This window comes from Mustela erminea, chromosome 15 (genome assembly GCF_009829155.1).
Source record: "Mustela erminea isolate mMusErm1 chromosome 15, mMusErm1.Pri, whole genome shotgun sequence".
In the NCBI taxonomy this organism is placed as follows: domain Eukaryota; kingdom Metazoa; phylum Chordata; class Mammalia; order Carnivora; family Mustelidae; genus Mustela; species Mustela erminea.
The window spans coordinates 66,105,577-66,122,293 of record NC_045628.1 but is presented as its reverse complement, the minus strand read 5'-3'; the positions used below and the strand labels follow the sequence as shown (position 1 = coordinate 66,122,293).

Here is a 16,717-nt window from a genome sequence, read left to right as displayed (position 1 = left end):
AGAAATATCTTTTATAAATAAATAAATTTATTATAAGTAGATTGATATCTTCCTTCCTTTGGTCCACCTTCAGAATATAAAGTATTAAAGAATGTAGTAATTTGCTGATTTCTTCATTCTTTATGTTTTCGTTACATTTCTTGGAGGCTTTTACACTATTCGTTAATTTGGTTTTGACCAATATTTTTCATATTTTAATTTGCTTTTTGACCAGATTTTTTCTTATTTGCTATAGACATTAAAAATGAGGAGTTTAATTTTTAGTTTTAGCTAGAGACATTTTAGAATATTTATATAATTGTAATACTCACCTTCGTAAAGCTCATTTTGAATTTTTGACCTTTGTTGGGAAATAATCTCTTTTCAGTCAAAGTATTCTTTCTCTGGGAAAAAGTGTTTCACATATATGGATGTCATTGAAGATTCATTATAGTGCTTGCTGGTTTTGCTTTGAATTATATCTATTGTTGCAGGGAGATTAACATTCATATTAAGGTGTATGTTTATTTCATATAATTATAAGATCAGAGTCCAGTGTTTGTCAGGCTTGATAATTCACCCCTACCCCCATTTAAAATACCAGTGAATTCACCGGTTTCTAACACAGCTTGTGGTCAGTCATAGTAAATAGACCTAGAAACAGAATTTACATTGCTTCTGTTTATTGTGGGTTTTGAGAATGAGTTTTATGTATTTGAGAAGTTAAAAGTTGTGAATTTTATACTGTAAGTGATCATCTGATTAGAAATGATTGCATAGAGTTGGTGATCATTTAAAGGAATGCATCCTTTACACTAAACATACAAATTTAAGAGCACGAGGGGAAAAAAAAAGCAAAGCATTTTGGTTCTAATTTGTTTTAAAAAATAGAAAGTGCTTACAAGGTCACTGCGTGCTTAGAGCTTGGCGGGATAGTGCATTTCATTTTGACATATGGCTAGTATGTCACTACACAGAATTTAGAGCCGTTTCCTTTTAATTGAAGCCAAGCACAAAAAAACATGATCTACTGAACAGCCCTTAAAAAGGTTCAGATTCCTACAAGTTTGTAGATATTGACCACTTCACTATACTTTCCCTTTTATTTAAAAATATTCCCTCTTCCAACTTTCTTATGTTTAAAAAGTGTGGATTTTATTTTTTATTTTTTAAGATTTTTTTAAAAAGTTTAATTATTTTAAATTTGACCAGATTTTTTCTTATTTGCTATAGACATTAAAAATGAGGAGTTTAATTTTTAGTTTTAGCTAGAGACATTTTAGATGTGTGCATGTGAGCAGGGAAAGGGGCAGAGGGAGCAAGAGAATCTCACGCAGACTCCCTGCTGAGCATGGAACCAACATAGGGCTCAGTCTCATGACTCTGAGATCATGACCTGTGCTGAAATCAAGAGTCAGTCACTTACCTGACTGAGCCACCCAGGCATCCCTGAAAAAAATGTGGATTTTTTTGTTCAATCAGTAGCATGTTAAAGAAAGCAGTATAGCTTTTACAGTAGTGGAAGAAATTAATTCTTTTGGAAACCTAAATCCCAAATCTTGGTAATTTGGTTTATATGTAAGGTAATTCTTACAAATAATTCTTATTGTGAAGTCTGTTGTCAGAAACTCTAGAGATTTAAAAGTTCATGGGTCGGGAATCCACTGACATTGGATTACGATAAAAATTTCTTCTTTTCCTGTGTACTTTTAAAATGGCAAGAACTTTGAATGGTGGTGGGTGTAAGGAATTGTGGTAATAGTGAGAAACCAAGGGTGATTCTAGTCAGAGAAATGTGCACTCTTGGCAATTCCAGGCCATCCTGTGATTTCACCCTGAATTGATCTCCTAGTTTAAAGTTCTCTTTCGTGTAAACTCCTTCACTTTAGGAAGTCTTTTTTTTTTTTTTTCTTTCAACCACAATAGATCACTTCTAAATATACATTAAAAAGTTTTTACTCTGTATGCCTCATTGGTCAGTAAATTTAAAGAACATGTGTCTACTATTAGAGTCAAAATAAGCTTTTAGGTATGAATAATATGTTCAGGAAAGTTTTGATGGTGGTGAAAAAAAATGTTTTTTGGATTGCAGAGTTCTACCTATAAGCAGTTTTCTGAGAACTAGATATAATGGCCTTTGTGAACACTAGAACATCATGTTTTGGGCTCCGAGGTTACCAAAACCTAAAGAATCACGGATTTTCACCTTTCCTTGATTTTTACTTTTACCAGACCCACTGCTCTGTCCCTTATTGCCATTGCCCGTTATCAATCCCAAATTCCAACGTTCTTTCTGAGGAGTAGTAAAAATAGGGAACTTTAGACTGACTTTTCATTATGAGAAATTTATTTCATAAATATTTTTTGTTGTTTAAAAACAGAATTGCTTAAGAGAGTTGTGTAAAGAAGCTAGCTGTAAATGTCTTGCTTATCTCAAATTGCATGAATAATTGGATATACCCATTAAAAAGAAACACATCTGTTTTTCAAATAACTTGTTTCTTCTAGGTATACCTTAGATGAATTTGGAACAGCCAGAAGAAGCACTGTTGTTCGTGGATTTATTGATGCTCTTACAAGAGGGGGCCCAGGAGGCACACCAAGACCCATTGAAATGCACTCCCATGACCCTTTGAGGTATAGTAATCAGACAGTGTTGGAATATTTGATGTTTTTCCAAAGGAACTCTTCACTAACATTTAGTTTTTGCACTAGATATGTAGGAGATATGTTGGCTTGGCTCCATCAAGCTACTGCTTCTGAAAAAGAACACCTTGAAGCTCTCTTAAAGCATATAACTATACAAGGTGGGTCCTCTGTTGTTATTCCTAACGTCTAAGTATAGAAAATAACCCAGGGCTTCTCTGTTTCTATTTTTACTGCTGTCAGCTTCACAGAGATAAACTCTTGACACCTAGGTGTCACATTAAGCACCCTACTTAATTTTCCTCTCTGATTTCCCTTTTCTGCTAATAGGCTTCTCTCAGCATCACTTTCCTGTCACACAGCCATTCACACTCGTGTACTGGTCCCTTGTAGCCTTCCCACAGAAGGCCTAGACTCCCCTGCCTCGCTTTCAAGGCACTTCTGGAGCATGTAGCATCCACGTCTCAGGTCTTCCATGCCCCACTTTAAAGGCGAGAGGTGGTATTATGGTATTATCTTCCTCTTAACTATGAGTAATCAGACTGAGTTTGAGGTTATTAAGCTATACTGCTTCTTTTCTACTACCCAACCATTTTATTCGTTCTTATGTGACTGTTTTAAAGTTTTTTAATAACTACTCATGTAGTACTAATTGTACTAAAAGTTTTGGTCTTGCTTTCAAGGAAGACAAAAATGGATGATTTTTGAGTCACTTTGTCTGTTACTTATAGAATTTCAGATCTTCTTAGTATTGTGACTACAACACTGAGGGGTAAATGGAAAATGAAGATACTCTATTTTTGATAGGAATTAAAGGGAAATATTGTGACTGGTGTCACTTGACTGTGTTGCATTGCCCAGCCCCATGTCCTTCAGGTTCACAACGTGATCTCCAGTACAGGCTAGTGTATAGATGGGGAAGATCCTTACTCACCCTTCCTCATTTTTTTCACTCTTTGATACACAAATTAGATTCAGCAGGTATGTTTGATTGGCACAAGGTCTGAACTTTTTGTTATCCTAATTAACCTAGTTTAAAAGAATGAATTTCTTAAAAGATGTTTTAGTAAAGTACAGATGAGAGGCAGTGTGGAGAGGTCGGAAGAATATAGATCAGAGGTGGATAAAATGGGTTATTCTTTGGGAATGGCTTCATTCTTCCAAGCCTCAGCTTCTCTATGTGTAAAAAAGAAGGCGGTTGCAGGCAGTAAATGCCAAGTAGACAGGAGCTTGGTAAATAGTATTTAGTTAATGCCAGTTTTTCTGTTAGATTACAATGTGTGCTTTCCATCTTTATAAGCTCAGCTTCTGTGTTCAGCACTCCTGCCCAGATTAAGACGTTTGTCAAACAAATACTAACACATCTTCGCATCACTTCCTTCAGTTAATATGTTTCCTAGTCATTTTTTCCTGTGACTCATACATTTACTCTTTTTCACAAAGAAGTAATGTTCATTTTATTAGTCAGCAGTGCAATAAATTAACAAGGCTCTAGACCCAGATATTAACGTAATGATGTCCTAACAGATACTTAATAAAATAATGTTGTTATTTTAAATGTTTGTAATTAGTGCCATTAATCATATGCATTATTGTTTCTTAGTTTTTTGAACGTATGTGTAATATGGAAAAAAAAATTTCAGTTATATTGTAATTAATTGTAGGTGTTGAAGAAAATATCCAGGAGGTTGTTGGGCACATTACTGAAGGTGTGTGTAGGCCTCTAAAGGTAAATATTTTGTTTTTTATATATGTTATATGGCATCTGGCTAAATATTTCTATGAGTTAAAAAAAAACAAAAACTTGTTAACAGCTTGAAGTCAAGCTATAATTTTCTCAAGTTAATAATACATTAGTGTAAGATAATAAAATACATTTTAAAATAATCATTGTCAATTTTCTTTCTAAGGAAGAAAATTTTGAAATATTCTTAGTTTGCATATATTCACTTATTTTTCTTACCATATTATGTTTTCCATGGTAATTTATGTTAATAAATTGAGAAAAAAGTCTCTTGAAATAACTAATCTATGAACTCTCTCTCTTTTTTTTTAAGATTTTATTTATTTTTTTGACACAGAGAGGTCACAAGTAGGCACAGAGGCAGGCAGAGAGAGAGGAGGAGGCAGGCTCCCTGCCGAGCAGAGAGCCCGATGTAGGGCTCGATTCTGGGACCCTGAGATCATGACCTGAGCCGAAGGCAGAGGCTTAACCCAGTGAACCACCCAGGCACCCCAAATATATGAACTCTTAACAGTTCTTTTCTTTTTTTTTTAACAGAAATTTTCTAAGAAATTGTTCCATTTGCTATGTTTCAAGCATTGTACATTTTTTGTCTATTATAGCAATAAATTATGATAAATATAAGGATAAAATAACATATATAGGTTTTGTTATCAATACTATTTGTAGTACAAGGAACAGAATTTGAAGTCAAACTTGGGTTAGAATTTCCACTTTGCCACTTAATTGTGTTCACTTATTCGAGTTGCCTCTTCTGTTGAACCTGTATATAAAAACCTACCATGTGGCACCTGGCTGGTTCAGTCTGTTAAGCATCTGCCTTTGGCTCAGGTCATGATCTCAGGGTCCTGGAATCCAGCCTCTTGTCGCATTGGGCTCCCTGATTAGCAGGGAGCCTACTTCTCCCTCTCCTTCTGCCCCTCACTGCCCTGTTACTGCTCTCTTTTTTTCTTTCTCAAATAAAAAAAAAAGAGAGAGAGAGAGAGAGAGAAGGCTACCATTAGGGGTGGTTGTGAAGATCAAATGAGAAAACTGTGCAGATGAAGTACATAGTTCCTGACATCTACTAGGCCTACAGCAGATGCTATTTTTCTCTATTAGTATTTATGGAATACTTTGTAGTTGTTGGTTTACTTTCCTTGTTGATTTACTTCAGTTTAGTATGCAGAAATTGAAATCCAGAAGGTTTATCATTTATTTTTACCAATAACTATTTTAAAACTGATTTTTTTGTTTGTTTCTAAGATTTTCTTTGGTATCTTATTGTTTATTGTAGGCAAGAAAATATCAGACTGCACACCTTTGTAATAATTGATTTACAGATTTGTTACTGTAATTTGATCATTTTAGGATTCAGTTGCATATTCAGTAAATAAATAGCAAAATATTTGAAATTATTTTACTTAGTTCTCTCAAGTGAAATATTTATTTGCCATAGTTTGATTTTCAGACATTTATACTTACGTAAATGTCGCTTGTTTTGTATACTAGCAGTTACTGAAAACATTAAAAAAAGAAAGGAGAAAATAAAAATATTTCTCTTTCTACACTTTGCATATTTTTTTCCTAACTACACAGAGTTAGAGGGAACTTGGAGTCATAACAATGAATAAATTGCATTGGTGAATAAGTTATATTTTATCTCCCTTATTTCCCTCTACCCCCTTCCTTAGTTAGGATATTATGTTCCTTTTATTACTGGTAACTTTTTTTGTTGTTGTTAAAGTGATTGTACACAATATAATTCTAGAATCTGAGGGTTGGAATGGACTTTAGTGTTTCTTGTTCTGGTCTGAGTAAAATATGTTATTATGTTATTAAAAATATTAAATTAATAACCTTGCTTATATAAAGAAATTTATGCCTTTGTTCTAAAATGTACTTCATTTCATCTTCCTAAAAGTTTATGTCCCAAAAGGTGTTTATAACAATTGTAGGTCATTATTGTGACTGCCTGTGAAATTTTAATGTCAGATATCAAAAGGTGAAGAAAAAACTAGTAAGCAAGCAAAAATATTTCTACTGTAAAATTAAAAAAAAAATCCTTTTAGTGTCTGAAGTGACAGAAATCATAGATCTTTTCATGTGATAGTAAATTAAATGCATACTCCAGAGAATATGTAACAGATATTACAGATATTTATGTGTCAAAATAGCTTGATATATTATATGATCCAACAGTTCTTCTCTTCCTTTATATACTTATGACAATTTACATTATTTTCAGAATTTTCTTCCTATATAACCTCTTTTGGGTATCCAATACTCAGTTGATATACTGTAGTTGTCAGCTGAGAAAACAAACGAAAACTTACTTTAACATTTTTGTTTGCAATTACAATCTGAAATTTAGTGACATTTTATATTCTAGTAATATAAAAATTTTTACATTCCATTAATTACATTCCATTAATAGAAATTTTTTTTGTCCTGATAAGCCGCTGAACTTTTCATAATGGCATATACTATTGGATCTTTTGGTTAAGTATCTCTCATTCGGTCTTGTTTCTTTGTAAGAGTGAATCCTTTTTAAAAAAGGGGAGATAGTGATTTTTAGAAGCATAGGAAAAGGTTGTAATGATAATGAGGGATACACTTGAAAAACTGTGGATTTGGTTTACTCTACCCTGTATTTATCCTTTACTATGTGAGTTACTAAAGCAGAACTTCCTAGGTAGTAATCTATATATTTGTAAATGTATGCATAAGTTATTACTTCCAGTTTTAAAAATTTGTGTTTAAGCTTAAAATTGCATATACTTTGGAGAAGGTGCTGTGGAGCATCAGTGTGAAGCCTGTTACTTTACAGGTATCTTCATTTCAGAGTTGTAGCTGGACTTAACCAGAATTAATGTGTTAAATCTTTGTATTTCAAGTCCATAGGTGGTAAAATGATATTTCTTTTATGTGAATGTTCTGGATTGCAGATAGATTACCAGCTAACATTTGAATTGTATCTCTTAATAAAAACCCAGTGTACTGTAGCTCTGAGCCTCATAAATTATGATGGGTTCTCTGCTGTTATAAATGTACTAGAGAAGAGCTGTCTACAATTAATATCTTTTATATTTTGTCCTAATAATTACATTAAAATTCAGAAGGGATCACTTTTATTGATTTAATATATAATTTAAATTACTATTGATCCAGGCCTTGGACCTAGAAAGAAATTGTAATATGTAAAATCATGGCTTTTCATGATTAATAACATATGTCCGTTAGCTCACTAGTACTTTATGCCAAAAGATGTATGAATTTCATAAACATATTCATGTAAGGATTATTTAATTTCTGTAGTCTAAGAGGGTTTTATATGCTCATATACATACATTTATAAAATCTGTCTTAGCAAATCACATATGTTGGCATTATGACATATTCCAGAATCTAAGTATAGAGAAAATTCAGTTTTAAAAAGGGTGTATTAAGCATCTGTTGTGTATGTACTATTCTACCAGATGCTGTAGAGATGTAAAAGAAGCAGAAAACACAATGTCTCTGTTTAGAATCTCATTAGGAAACAAGATGACACAATGTAAGCAGCAGCTCAGAACAGATACAATACGTAAATAAGCGCATTATCAGTGTGATTTAGATGGTATCCATTAATTAGGGAAAAGTAAGGGCAAGATCAGTAAGGAATGGAATTTAATTAAGATTCCTTGTAGTTAATCTTAAGAGAGATCAAGTTAACTTGGAAGTAGATCTCATTATTGCCCTGGTAGCCTTAATTAAACATATATGTTGGTGCTCATTTAAGCTTTGTCTGTTATTGTCTAATAAAAAAGGAAATTTGGTGTAATAGTTTGAAGATAAGAATTCTTTCATTTTTTTTTTTTCCCCTGTGTATTTGGTGGTAGAGCAGCATTTGCAGTGATAACCTGTTTTTTAGGGATGTAACAGCTGCTTTGCAAATAGTGCTGAGCTAAATTCCATTATAAATTGGTGAAGAACCTCACAGTGACCTCATCATTGTATTATTTCTGGTAGCAACCGCCTTAAGCCAAATTCTGTAGGTAGTGGATCTGGGTTTTGTTGTTTATTGTTTGTTTGGGTTTTTTGTTTTGTTTTGTTTTTTGTTTTTTGTTTTTTTTTTTGCTTTGTAGAGTATATCTGTGTTAAAATGTTTGTTATTTTACTATCCCCTATAATTTAATGTTCAGAAATTACTTAGAGGGAATTTTGTGATTTCTACAATAATTAAATTTTATCTTTTTAAATGCTGTTTATACCTCCTCTGATTATTGAAGGAAAGTTATGCCTTTAAGAAATTTTTTTTTTTTTACATGTTTTAATAGGTTCGAATTGAGCAAGTGATAGTTGCTGAACCTGGGGCAGTTTTATTATATAAAATTTCTAACCTCCTCAAATTTTACCATCATACAATCAGGTAAGGGAAATGATTAAATGTGCTTTATTAAATCCTATATGATACATCATTTCAGTTAAAGCATAGTATAAGGGTTTTTGTTTTCTGGTTTTTTTGTTTTGTTTTGTTTTCACCATTTGTACAAATAAATATAACTAGAAGAACCTCCACACCGTATGAATCATTTTATATATATATATATTATTTGTGGTATATTTTGAGGTCTGTTATTTTTTTTTCCTCTCTAAACATAAATGTACACACTCTCACACACATGGACATGCACACATATAGCTTATAACAGTGTAAGTTTATAGGGTAAGTATATTTTTAAACCTCTTGCTTTAGTAAAAGACATACGTGGCACCTAATGTAACTATACGTTATATTCAAAATAGGGCACAATAAGTGACGTGTCCTATCCCCATTGTACATAATGTATCATTTAGCTTTAAATAAAAGCTACTTTCTTTAAATAAAGCTACTTTCTTTCTATCTTCTTTAAATAAAAGCTACTTTATTTTATTAGGAACCATTTGTTTTCTCTGTAATACAATCTTTGACTCTAAAGGGTGATGGTATACACTTGAGCTTTATTATGTCACTGTAATACCTTATTCCATGCATAGTTGTGTTAAAACACTGTCCTTTCAAGCTGTGTGTTGGGTAGTTTCCATATTAGTCCATTAAAAATGATTTAACAGTTACTTTTCTAGTATACTAGTATCAAGAACAGAAATCCAATTGTTAAAATCCAAGAGGGGATATCATAACTAATAGATCCAGGAGAGGTACAGGGATCACTAGTTCAAGAAGCACCAAAAGACTATGGCAGTGATGTTACCTACCTTCTAATAGCTGAGGTTAGCCACCCAAAACTTCACAGCTAAGAGATGAGTTTCACATTTTTAAGCAAAAGCGACAAACCACAGGTTATAAAACGAATCAGAGATAGGATTTGGGTAGTCCTCCAACATTTTAGATACAAATTTATTACCACCACTTGCTATGACTCAAAAGCAATAAATTAGTTTCAGTTGTGATGTTAGAGGCTTCCTAAAATAAGAGAATTGTCCATACTGAGGAAACAAAAGAGCAGCTAAAAGTAGTGAGCACTGTAACTAATGCTGTATTAGGAAAAAAATTATTTTTACATTATGTAGTAATATCCATGATGGTACTGCATGAAATTTATTATTTGAAGTTAATGATAACTCAGTTTCTAAGGCAAATAATGCTAAGAAAAAAATCATTTGGATTCTGAAGATAATAGGTTGCTTAGGCTCTGAGAATTATAATTTTTCTGTCTTTGAAGATGATGATTTTGAGGATGACATTTGGATCTTTTGATACATTTTTTTCCAAGTACTTTTTTTACTTGTTTACATATTTCTTCCTTTAGTTAATTAAAAAACAGATTATAAATGTCACTCTTCTAGATGCTAAAGAAATAGCAGTGAACAGAATAGCTTAAACATATACTCTAGTGGGGGGGAAGAAGTATAGAATAATTTAACATGATAAGGGTACTGAAGAGAAATAAAGCAGGAGAAAGTAAATAAAGCATAGAGAGTGACCACATATGTTGGGCAGGTGTATGTGCTTGTAGCTGTTTCAAAGGCCTTTTGGTGGAGGTGATGTTTGAGTATAGATCTAAAGAGCGTGAAGAGTTGGGCATGTAAAGATCTTATAGAAAAGTGTCTTTTACAGGGTATGGTCTGGCCCTGAGGCCAGAAAAAGCTTCCATTTTAGGAATACTATGCAGCCATCAAAAGAAATGAAATCTTGCCATTTGCGACAACATGGATGGAACTAGAGCGTATCATGCTTAGCGAAATAAGTCAAGCAGAGAAAGACAACTATCATATGATCTCCCTGATATGAGGAAGTGGTGATGCAACATGGGGGCTTAAGTGGGTAGGAGAAGAATCAATGAAACAAGATGGGATTGGGAGGGAGACAAACCATAAGTGACTCTTAATCTTACAAAACAAACTGAGGGTTGTGGGGGGGAGGGGGGTTGGGAGAAGAGGGGTGGGGTTATGGACATTGGGGAGGGTTTGTGCTTTGGTGAGTGCTGATTCACAGACCTGTACCCCTGGGGATAAAAATACATGTTTATAAAAAATAAAAAATTTAAAAATAAATTAAAAAAAATAAAATAAAAAAAATAAAACACACACACACACAAAAAGCTTCCATTTTAGAGGACCAGAAGGAAGGCCAGTGGTTGGAGTAGAGTGAATGGAAGGAGTAGGGATGGGTGAAATCAGAAAGGTAGGCAGAGGCCAGTTCATGTAGGACTTTATAGGCTATGGTGAGGATTTAGGTTTTATACTGAGTGGTCAAAGAAGATGTGTGTGTGTGGTGGGGGGGATGGGTGTTTCAGTGACTTGAGCTGATTGGTGACATAAGGTGACTCTGGGCATGTATGGATAATGTAGTGTAGTGGAGTAAAGGGGAAAAAGGATGGTATTTAGGAAGCTATGTTCTGAGCAGAGACAGTTGAATCAGAGGAGGGTGATAGTCTTGGAGGGGGTGAAAACTAGTTGTCTCCAGAGATAAGAGATTATAATGGACTAGAAAAGGTAAGATGTGAGGAGTCAGGGATGAATTCTTGGCTTTTGATTTGAAGTTAGATGAGTGGTATTGTCATTTGCTGAGAGGGAGGGAGGGTTCTAGAGAGTACAGTTTGATGGGAGTGGATGGGTAATGAAGAGTCCAGCCCACTTTTGACTGTGTTGGGTATAGCATCCCTATGAACATTCAGTGGGAGATGTTGAGTGAGCAGATATTAGGGAAATCAGGACTGAACCTATAAATCTCGTAGTTTGCAGTACATAGATGTTATTTGAAGCATTTAGGCTAGGTAAGATCACTTAACGTGAGTGTAGATAAAGAAGAGGCCTAGGACTGAGTCTTGGGAAACTCTAATATTTAGAGGTTAGAAGAAAAGAAACCCACAAAGAAAATTGAAAAGGAATAGCCAATGATGTTGAGGAAAACTGGGTGACACAATTTTCAAAAATATTTTCCATCCTATACACTAAAACTCCAAACGGATGGATTCTATCAGAAGGCCATAGTAAACCAAGAAAAGGAAGATGTAGAATCCATAAAAACAGGGAATCCAGCATACTTTGATTACATTTCCTTTCCTGTAAAACTTTTTCTCTCTATAGTTAATAATCGCTTTGTTTTTGTACTTGTTTACTTTCCTGTGTCTTTATCACTATTTCAGACCCAAACTCGTAAGTAGACTACATTTTCTCACCATAGAGTCAAGCACATCAACCAGTCCTTCCCAACTTCTCTCTCTTCTCCCCTTCTCACATTCATCTTGGAGACCCCTTTCTCTTTCTTCAGTCTGCATTGGTTGCTCTTTAGGCCTAGTACAAGACTGTGACACAGGGTTTTGTCTTTTTTATCAGCCTGTTCACTCCTTATGTTGAAATCCCTGATGCCTTGGACAGTTCTGAATAGTATTTACGTGCTTGTAATAATGTAAACATTGAGTATTTATTCACCAGAACCCTATGACATAACCATTAGGGAGCCTGGGAAAGATGAAGCTTGGGTATGTTGTTGTGGGGGATGAGAATTATATAAGAGAATTTAACTCTCATCATCTGTAGTGGGGCTTTTCTATATAATACCTAAAATTGAAAGATCTAATGGGAGGATAAGCACATTGGGTAGAAATATGGAGTGAGGGCGCCTGGGTGGCTCAGTGGGTTAAGCCGCTGCCTTCGGCTCAGGTCATGATCTCAGGGTCCTGGGATCGAGGCCCGCATCGGGCTCTCTGCTCAGCAGGGAGCCTGCTTCCCTCTCTCTCTCTCTGCCTGCCTCTCCATCTACTTGTGATTTCTCTCTGTCAAATAAATAAATAAAATCTTTAAAAAAAAAAAAAAAAAAAAAGAAATATGGAGTGAAATACAAAAAGGATCTACAAGTATCTAGCCCAGTGACTGATACCTAGTGAGTACTTAGTAAACACTAGTAAATTCTAGATCTGACTAATTGCCAAATATGACTGATAACTCAGTTTTTTTAAAAAATGAATGTACACATACAAGATATGTGTATCTTAATTTTCATTAAAATACCAGATACACATAGAAGATATGTGTATCTTAATTTTTATTAAAATACCAGATTCTGCAGTGCCTGGGTGGCTCAGTCTGTTAAGTGTCCAACTCTTGGTTTCAGCTCAGGTCATGATATTAGAGTTGTAAGATCGAGCCCTGGTCGGGCTACATGCTCAGGGGAGAGTCTGCTTGAGATTTTCTTTCTTCCTCTGCCCATCTTCCTGCTTTCGCTCTCACTCCTCTCCTCTCAAAATAAATAAAATCTTTAAAAAATACAAAAAATAAAAATAAATAAAAGATCAGTTTCTGTATGTATCCATTTATTGTTTTCCCCCGTTGCTTGGGATGGTATACTTTTATTCAGAGGCATACTTACTTTTATTTTATGTGTAGGCATGTATGAGAATTTCTTTCAATTTAGTTTGGTGTTTTGCTTATAATACTTTTAACCAAAATGCTTTTTTTTTTAAGACGAAGGAATTATGGCTGCCTCTTTAGGAATTTGTTTTACTTTGCTATTTGCTTTCTGTGTATATATTTTAACTATTAATTTGCTTGGTCTGCATTAAATATATAAGAATTCATTCCGGTTTGTTTCAGAATGTATTGAAATATGTAGATTTAGTATTTGCTTTTATAATATATGTAGCATATCAGTTTTCTCTAAATTTGCTGATTTTCTTTTTGCTTAGTATCATCTGGTATTTGTCAGTGCCATTATATTTATTTTGAGACATCTTTCACATTAACAAAAACTGTATCCCCTAACATCACATTTTTAAGTGACTGTCAGTACATGAATTTGGAGAATAAAATTGGGAATTGTTTTATATACATACTTGTCTTACATTTTGGCAAAAATGAGAAACTCTTTGGATAGGTCTAAGAAATTTCATAGAAAATTAAGGCGTACAGAATGTGCTAATAATTAAATATTTTAAAATACTGCCAGATTTTTCATAATTAGTCTAAATACACTGCTATTTAGGCAGCTGTATAAAAATTGAGAAACTATAAATTGGATATGGTGTAAGAGTTTTAATTGAAAGAATAACTCAGTGTTAATAAAATTTAAATATTTTATGAATAGAGCTACTGATAGAATGGCTTCCTTCAAATTAAAATTAAGTCTTGGATAATCAAGAGATGAATTTACTGTCATAGAGAAGGATAGAGAGTTGGATTTGTGTATTGAGTGTCTGTTTTTCTAAAAGAGATTGTGCAACATTGAAACCATTTGTTCATCACGTAACTCAAAAAAAACACAAAACTTTATGAAGCTAGAGTAGTTGTTAATTCACAGTTTATATTCTATATACACACTTTTACTTATATCTAGATTTTTTATTTATTTAATTTTTTTGTTTTGTGTTTCGTTTTTAGAGCAAGAGAGCATGGGTGGGGGGTGCAGAAGGGGGGCAGAGAGGGAGAGAGAATCTCAAGCAGGCTCCATGCCCAGCACAGAGCCTGACGTGGGGCTCAGTCTCACAACCCTGAGATCAGGACCTGAGCTGAAATCAGGAGTCGGTTGCTTAACTGACTGAACTACTCAATTGCCCCTAAATCTAGATCTTTTAAAGGAATTGTACTCAGTTAAAGAACTGTTTTAGCTGCTGTTTTGCAACCTGAAATATTCTTTGCTTTTAGTGGCATTGTTGGAAATAGTGCAACTACATTACTGACTACCATTGAAGAAATGCATTTGCTAAGCAAAAAAATATTCTTCAATAGCTTGAGTCTTCATGCAAGTAAATTAATGGACAAGGTATGTTTGAAAAATTTGATTCTTATACTATGTGAGGTGAATCTTTCACATTTAAAAAAATGTTTTTACAGTTTTTACTTTGGTGACAATTTTTTCCCATTCCATACAATGTTCTCTTGAGTTCTTCTTTTGAACGACAAAATTTATTTTGAGATGGCTTTACTGGGTCTAGGTCACTAGATGAGGTCACTAGAAGTCATGTTTAATAAAAGTAGAGTTCACAGGACACACAGTCTTGGGAAACCCTAACATTTAAGAGAAGAAAAGAAGCCCACCCATGGTAGAATGCTGAGGGAGGTTGACGGAGGCAAGAGAAAAGTGAGGAAAGAGTTTTACCAGAAGAGCCAAAAGAATAGAATTTTAAGAAGGAGGGCGTTGTTAATGACAGATACTGTATAAAGAGTTCCAGTAGAACAAGGATAGCAGATTTGTTATCCTGAACAACATATAGATGATCCGTGACTTAACGAGAACAATTTTAGCTGTTTGGTGAAGACAGGAGCCAGAGTGCAGTGTGTGGGAAAGTACATGCATGTGCATGTTACACAAAACTTTACCAGTCAGAAAACATTTGTACTAAAGACTGAAAATATAATATAGTAGGCATTCATATTATGAAATTTGAAAGAGAACAAAGCGCTATGGTAAAAAGAAAGATGAACTTAAATTTCTGTGATCCATTAGAAGACAGGAAAAAAATTGACTTTTTGAGAGATCAACAAAATTGACAACCTTTTAGCAATTTTTTAACTGAAGAAAAAATTAAAAATTAGAATATCAGAAATAATCAGAGATTAGAATTAACATTTATTAGGAAATACTATATTAAAATACAGCAGTTTCATCCTAAAATAATCAAAATCTGAATTGAAAGACTGATTTCAAGACAATATATATTGACAAAAAGAATGAAAAAGAAGTGGAAAAGTTGAATACACCTTGCAAGGGAAGAAAAACTATTAAAGAACATACTGCTAGGCCTAGTTCAGGTTATACAAATAGCTATATTCACATCTACAAACAGATAGTTCTCCAGAATGTAGGAGAATGTAGAATACTTCCCAGTTCATTTTAGGTGTTTTAATGCTGATGTAAAAAGTCTTTTAAATACAGTTCAGAAGTGAAAAATCACAAATCAGTCACTTGAAGTTAAAAAAATACATATATAGTTAAAATACCTGTCAAGTTGAATTCAGCATTTTATTAAAACCAAGTATGGGTTATTCTCAGAAATGCAAGAATGTTTCAGTGTTAGAAATACATTAAATGTTTCAGTGTTAAGTACAAAAGTGTTACATTAAATTGTTGGGGGGGGGGAATCTTAGTAAATAAGAAAGTAAAAATACTTCCTTAATCATATAAAGGTAAATAAAATTAATAGCCCACATCATAATTAATACAGACATACTACCAATATGTTCTCTTTAAGTCAAGAAAGAATGAGACAAGAATGTTTGCTGGTAACATTTTTAAATAATAGAAACACCAGATTAAAGAAATGAGAGCTATAAGTATTTCAAAGGAAACATTATTTATGGATGCTATGATTGTCTACTTTAGAAACCACAGAGAATTAATTGAGAAGTTGTAAAACAAGTAAATGGATTTAGAAAGTTATTTGGTGACAAGGTCAATGTATGAAAATAAATTTTCAGGGAAAGTGACAAAGTTGAAAATACCAGTAATCTATCTCCCCTCCTAGACAAAAATTGCCCTGGCAGAATTTGGCTAATATCATTATTTTTGAACTCTGGTGTCTAATGGAAACTTGCAATGTTTAGGGGAAGGCTTGGTCAGTAAATTGTGATCAATTTTGGTCAATTTCTACTTAGCACAGTAACAATTACCTACCTTCCAACCTCTGGTGCCATGCACAGTGGAATGGGAATGATGTCCTAACAGTTTTTGGAATTTTTTATGGTGCAGTCTTTTCATTTTCTTCTAAAACAGAGCACCTGTCTATACAAAGGATGAAAAGTGTCATGGTGAACAGTCACAGGAAGAATAACTGTTTAGTTTATAGCGCTGTATATTTTTTAAAAAGGGAGGCTCTAACATATGGAATGTCAATTTTCAGACTAAATGTTTTTAAATGTGAATTTTTTATAGTTCAGCTTTATCAGTTG

General features: G+C 33.6%; 1 protein-coding gene across 2 annotated transcripts in view; it reads left to right on the top strand.

Moving 5' to 3' along the window:
- Positions 1 to 16,717, top strand: part of COG6 (component of oligomeric golgi complex 6) — a 77,063-nt gene that overhangs the window by 31,670 nt on the left and 28,676 nt on the right. For both annotated transcript variants that reach the window (XM_032314723.1, XM_032314724.1), the window contains exons 9-13: positions 2,488 to 2,616; positions 2,695 to 2,786; positions 4,290 to 4,354; positions 8,668 to 8,759; positions 14,474 to 14,591. In XM_032314723.1, coding sequence (XP_032170614.1) covers positions 2,488 to 2,616; positions 2,695 to 2,786; positions 4,290 to 4,354; positions 8,668 to 8,759; positions 14,474 to 14,591 — 496 coding nt within the window. The remainder of the gene's footprint in view (positions 1 to 2,487; positions 2,617 to 2,694; positions 2,787 to 4,289; positions 4,355 to 8,667; positions 8,760 to 14,473; positions 14,592 to 16,717) is intronic.